The following is a 6,462-nucleotide window of genomic DNA, read 5'->3' as shown; positions in this document are numbered from 1 at the left end:
TGTGTAAAGACCGGGACAGAGCGACACCTGTGTTCCTCCAGGGTTGCTCCGTCGTTTCCACACGTTTGTGTTAAATTTGCAAAAGATCCACAACACACTCAAACTGCACTGCAGCTCCAGTGATCTTTTTTTCATAAGAGCAGACATACCTCAGCAGTGAAGTCAACTTCGCTTCCACTCGGGTTTTTCCTTGAATTTCTGATCAGTGACACAACACTGGAGCAGGAGTGTTTATATCTGGATCGAAAAATCCAAACATTCACTCTATGGAAAAGATTAACCAGATGTAAACCAGATAAACCAGATGTTCAGTGGATGATTTACCCTCACAAGCTGAATCTTGAGTTCCTCACTGTTTCAATGTGGACTTTGAAACAGTTGAGTCAGCATGAAAACAGCCACTGGCAAAGGCAGCTCAGTGGTCTCATCTGGAAACTTTGTGTTATTTAGTTTGTTTTTTTCCATCAGCATCTGTTCTTGGTTATTAGCGGAAAATATGGCAAATGATCTCCATCCACACACCGACATAACCTTATAAAGTAATCAGGTTGTGGTTGAGGTCAGTGTGTGTTTCTGTGTGTGTGTGTGTGTCTGTGTGTGTCTCTGTGTGTGAGAGGAATCTTCTGTTGGGAATGAAATATTTTTCTCACTCTTTTATTAAACACCCTTGTACATTCGACAAAGAGTTATTATCTCAATCCATTAATATCCTCTGCATCTATTTCTTCATATCTGTCGTACTTGACAAACCTCTTTAATAAAAGTTAGTAAAAAGTCTTAAACTTGGCTTATAAACGACAGAAGCCCAGATTCCTCAAATCCACAAAAAGGAGGAAAACTGTAAAAACTTGCTACTGAGCTCGTTAACATATTCATTACAGCTCCATTAAAATGTATAAAAGTGACTTATATCTTCAGCCAGTGCCATTCATGAAATAAACACACAGAACCACAGGCGTTTTGTCATTAAGGCATTTTAATACTGCTCTTTTTTTCTCAGCATCTGACGAACATGTAAAGACGAATCTGACAAACACGATAAAACAGAAACGCTTCCCCTGAATAAACAGAGAAGAAACCGTAACAAGCACGTTGAAAGTATTTCAAACATGTCCTGCCTCCGCTCACTGTCCAAAGCCAAACAGAGTCTTCCACTTGATATATTGGGGGAAAGCAGATATTGTATATGAGCGTCTGTGTCTGTGTCTGCTGGGATATTGACAGAGTGAAGAAAAGAAGAGGAGCTGGCGGATGGGGAGTTGATTTTGGACAGTGTAGTGCATGAGCTCCATTATAAAGACGACAACTTACCCAAACACACATACGTCACGCGAACAAACACACACGCACCTGAACAATCCAACTGAAAACACACAGTCATTTTAGCTTTTGGCTGTTCAGACGACCGAGTACAAAGAAAGCTCTTTTATTTTAAAACCTGGCTAAATTGGTTACATTACATTTCATCTTTCTTCATTTTTAGTTTGTAATGTAATAAAATGCGATGTCTTGTGAGGCAAAATAAAGGCCCTTTTGTTCCTGAAATACACAACAGTGTGTAACCTGACTCTACGAGAGCTCGGTAAGGCTCAGAGAGCTGCTAAGGCACGTAGCTGGTAACCTGCCTGGGATTCATTTAATCTGTTCTTAGGGAGAAGGGAGAAAAAAAAAAGCACTAAATGTTTGTGACTTTCCGAGACTTGGACGAAAATAAATTCCTCCGAATGGTGCATTTCACAGTCTGGTTAAGCAGTAAACAAGAAAAACACACGCCAATGATTTGTGTTAGGCAAAAACACAGGATGTTTAAAGTGTAGTGTCGAGAAGCAGCAAGAGGGAAAGCGTGTCAGATGAGAACACAAAGCTTCAGGGGAACACTGTGAAAAGGCGGCACGGTGGAACAGTGGTTAACACTGTCCACTCACTCCAGCTCTGTGGCGTTAGCATGTTCTCACACCTGCGTGCAATAAATCTTCCTCCCACGGTCCAAACACAAGCAGGTTGGGTAAACTGGCAAAGCTAACTGAACTGTAGCTGTGAACATGAGGGTGAAGGATTGTTTGTCTTTATTTGTCAGTTTGGTGACAACATGTCCAGGATGTGCCCGCCTCTTACTCACTCAGCTGGGATGGGCCCCACCCCCCAAAGGTCCTCAAAAGGATGAGCGGAATAGATAATGGATGGATGGATGGATGGATGGAACTGTTTGGACTCTATCTCAAAAAGGATGCAGTCGGCAACACAGAGAGGAAACAACCAGTGTCTCAAAGTTACTGACACTTCCAGCAAATTGCCTTGAATCTCCTAGAACTTGCTTTGTTTGCTCGGCACCTGTGTGCAGCTTTATGGGTTTGGGCTCTGTGGCAAAAGGCCTTTGAACCCAGTGTTGGAAGTCTGAGGCTGAACCGTGTCTTTATGAAGCGTCGGCAGAGACAAGAGAGTGTCTGACACTTAACGGTGAGATTTAGTTTGACGGTATGTCGCTGACAAAGCTCTGTTGCAGAGTTGTAGTTTGAATTATTTAATTCAAACTTCCTAGAGTTGATGCCGCTGGTTGTTTTTGTTGGCGTTCTCGTAAATGTCTATAAACAGATTCTGTATATTCTACTTCGACCAATCACGTTTGAGCAGGCTCTGATTGCCGACCGTCCGAGATTAGTCAACATATCGTCCAGACCTTAAACACGTAAAGAAAGTATCACTGTTTGTGTTTTGAGTGGCGCAAAGACTCAATGATAAAGCATCTAGTCGCACTGTGAACTGTGTACAGCAGTTCGGATATCAGCTGTCTACACCGGAAGCCACAAAATATTGGCCGTTTCCAGCAGAGGCTAATTCATCGTCGTATGAAAGCCGATTGAGAAGGTCTCATAAATTTAAATTAGTAATTTACTTCTACACTCACTCGAAAGAAAACATGTAATCTAAAAACGCAAAAAAAGGAAATGATCATGAACGTTATGACTTTACCTTTTTTGCACGGTGGGTAAAATTTGGGAGAGCGTGGCCTAGGGGATTATCTGCAATAAGAAGGTTGCCGGTTCGAATCCCACTCTATCCCATCTGCATGCCTAAGTGTCCTTGGCAAGATACTGAACCCCTAAATGGCCCCTCATAAATGCTGAGTGTTCTAAAAATGTAAGTTGCTTTGGATAAAAGCGTCAGCTAAATGACATGTAATGTAAAATCCGTAACGTTTCAACTGACAATACTGAAAGAACAATAACAGAAAATACACAAACAATAGAAAAGACATCAAACACATCATACAGAATATCATGATATCAGCTACACAAAACAGTCTTCTCGTCACGGCACAAAACAATATCGGTTCACAATGGCTTTTCATTCAGTCCATTTCTCTTTCACAGCAAAGTTATCTCCTGCGGAGCCAGAAGCTTTTTGAGATGTATAGAAAGAAAAATAATTGTCTGTTGATACTGAAAAAATCCAAATCCGCACCTGAAGAAACTTTCAGATTAGATTATGTCAACAACATAATGTGGAGTTTAGGCAGCTTTATATTTTTTCTTATTGCATTTCCTCATGTGACCATCAGTCTTTTGGCGGCTCGTCACTGGGACACCAGAAAGGGAAGGGAATATGTCTTTTCAGTGCAAGTTCTTTTCATAGATCCCGTGGAGCAGGTGGAGTTGTTCAAAATCCCCTTTTTGCTCCAGGGCCTGTGGTCCAGGCCAGTCCCTGCTCTCATTTAAACCACCGTCATATCCTCGGGTCCTGAGGCCTGACGCACCTTCCTCCTGTTTCTCCCAAATCCAGCAACAGGATGACAGCTCTTTCACATAGTCTCTTTTATATAAAAAAATAAGCTGTTGAATAAAGTTGTGTCGATGCAAAAAGGCACTTCCATTTTCTCTCCTCTACTGGTCTAGTAGATTGCACTTAGTTAAATCACCCGGTTGGGTCTCACCACCATCTAACTCAGCTGGATGAGTTTGAAACACATCCTGTTTATTGTCCCACAGTGGTTTAGCACATTTCCAATATGCTTTCTATCTGCAACTTTCAGTACCATTTAGGGTCTTGGAAATAGATCTATCATTTAGACCAAATAAGTAAGTGCCGCTTTTCAAATTGAGGATTATTTGAAATTAGAATGAAACTAGACTTTAACCACTAAATGAGCCGAAGCAGGATGTCAAAAGTCCTGATGGGTAAGCCCACTGACTCCTAAATCTTTCCAAGTGTTTGTATTTTATTGCATCTTAGAAATAGGAAGGCTTTTGTGATGCTAGATTGTTGTTTGATGGGCAATGTCCTTGCATCAATGGCACCTCATAGTCCAAGCCCCCATTTTGTTGCGAGGATGAAGGTGGCTGAGGAGTGTGACAACGTTCAATCTCAGGCTGCTTCTGGTGTAATGTTCCATTTCCCCCATTCTCCAGGCAGGCCTTGATCCCCTCAAGCTCCATGGGGTCGGGATCAGCTGGGCCCAGCTCCAGCTCCATTCCTGCCTTGGACTGCCTCCTCCTCCGCAGGCAGATGATCGTTCCAGCCACCACAGCCAACCCCAGTACCAATGCCAAGGCAGCCAGGGCAGGGATCAGAGTATATGTTACCTGGCTCTGTGTCTCCACCCTGGGCTCTAAGGATGTCAGTGGAACCCCTTCGGTCCGAGCTTCTGTACACGACCCTGTTTCTACGGAGCTGTTTGACCTAGAGAGGACTTTCTCGCCCAGGGGACTTGCACATACTGAATAGGTGCAGTTGGGTCTCAAACCACGCAAAGTGTACTCGGGGTAGGATGCCGGTACACTCAGGATAATGGGACGGTGGTCAGGTCCTGAGAGGTTACGGTAGGTCAACCTTATCCCACGAATGTGAGGCCGTGTCTCAATGAAGCGATGCAGGTCAAGAAGGATAGATGTGGAGGTCACCTGGCGTGAGCTGATGGCATCAAGTTCAGGGGGCATCACAGTGGCAACTACCGAAACATCTGTTGCTGCAGGTTGTGGTGGCTCAGGATCCTCATCCACATTTTCACAATAGAGGCCAGAGGTTCCTGAGGGACAAAGACAGCTGAGTTGACCTAAAGGATCAAAATTACAGGTGCCCCCATTGAGGCAGATGTTTGGTGGGCAGATGTGGGGTTCATTTTCCACTCTGGTGGAACTAGGGAGGACTGGAAGTTCTGGTTCAATGGTATAGCTGACTGTTAGGGTCTGGGTGGCTTCAGGTGGTGTGGTGAGCATCTTGGGAACAGAGGTGCTTCCAATGGGTGAGCCAATCAGCACTGTTGTGGTAGGTGGACATCCAAAATCTTTGTGCTCAAGTGCTGAAAGCATCTTTCCAGCATTAACTAGAGGGAAGTGGCATCTAGTCTCCTCAGGCCTCCCGAGACTCACACCCTCCTCAGTTAGCCACAGAGGGAACCAGGCTAATGGACACCGGCAGATGAATGGGTTCTCAGCTGCTGTAAGGCGCATCAACCTGGGGAATATCTGGAAGAAACTCTGTGGGAAACCCTTGAGATTAAGTCCACTTAGATCCAGCTCTTGAAGTCCAGTCAGTTTGTGGAAGTCCTCCATCCTGAGCTCTCCAAAAGGGTTGGCTGCCAGGTTGAGCTTGGTCAGCCCCTTGAGGGAGTCTTGCTTGATGGCCTGTGGCACCTCAGTTAACTTGTTTGAGGAGATATCGAGCTCATGGAGGTTCCCAAGAGAAGTTATAAGATTCTCATCCACAGAGGTAAGCCCCAGAGAGGCCAGTTTAAGAGCTTCTAGGTGAGGAGTCTGGAGGTCTGAGGGTCCCAGGCTTGGGATGTTGTTGCTGCTGAGGTCTAGAAGCAGAAGTCTGGGGAAGTGCAGGGATGGAAGAGATGTGAGCTTGTTCCCTTGGAGCTTGAGTTCCAGGAGCATATCTAAACCCTCAAAAGCTTCCAAATGGATACTCTGAATGATGTTTGCATGGAGATACAGCCTCTCAAGCTGGACCAAGCCAGAAAAACTGCCTTTGGAAATGTGGGTGATGTCGTTCGAGGACAGGTCCAGGTTCTTCAGCTTTGACAGCATCTCAAACACACCATCTGGAATCTCCACCAGCTCATTCTGACTCAGGTCGAGCATCTCCAGCTCCACCAAGCCTCTGAAGTATTCTTGGGACAGAGTGTTGATGCCGTTCTGGAAGATGTAGAGTTCTCGGGTGAGGGTGGGAACACGGGGCACAGTGCTGGACCGTCGTTGAATGCAGAATATAGAGTCCTGGAGAGGGCAGGAACAGTCTGCTGGGCAGTCGGAGGACAACACCTGCCCACATGAGAGGAGCAAGAGCAGGAAGTAAGGTAGCATCGTGGTGTCCGGCCTGGAACTCTGAAAGACACAAGAAAGAAAACGGTTAGTGTTAGTGACACATACTAAAGTACAGTATGAAGTAAAAGACACTGTTACTGATGAATGTGTGAAAGTTAAGAAGTATTTTTCTCAATGTAATTCCTAAAGTCTAAAT

General features: G+C 44.7%; 1 protein-coding gene across 1 annotated transcript in view; it reads right to left on the bottom strand.

Moving 5' to 3' along the window:
* Positions 1 to 958: 958 nt before the first annotated feature.
* Positions 959 to 6,462, bottom strand: part of LOC133953799 (vasorin-like) — a 29,700-nt gene continuing 24,196 nt past the window's right edge. The window contains exon 3 of the mRNA XM_062387897.1: positions 959 to 6,326. Within this exon, the coding sequence (XP_062243881.1) occupies positions 4,227 to 6,305 (2,079 nt within the window). The 5' untranslated portion in view covers positions 6,306 to 6,326 and the 3' untranslated portion in view covers positions 959 to 4,226. The remainder of the gene's footprint in view (positions 6,327 to 6,462) is intronic.

This window comes from Platichthys flesus, chromosome 5 (assembly GCF_949316205.1).
Source record: "Platichthys flesus chromosome 5, fPlaFle2.1, whole genome shotgun sequence".
Taxonomy (NCBI): Eukaryota; Metazoa; Chordata; class Actinopteri; order Pleuronectiformes; family Pleuronectidae; genus Platichthys; species Platichthys flesus.
This window is presented reverse-complemented; position numbering and strand designations above follow the sequence as displayed.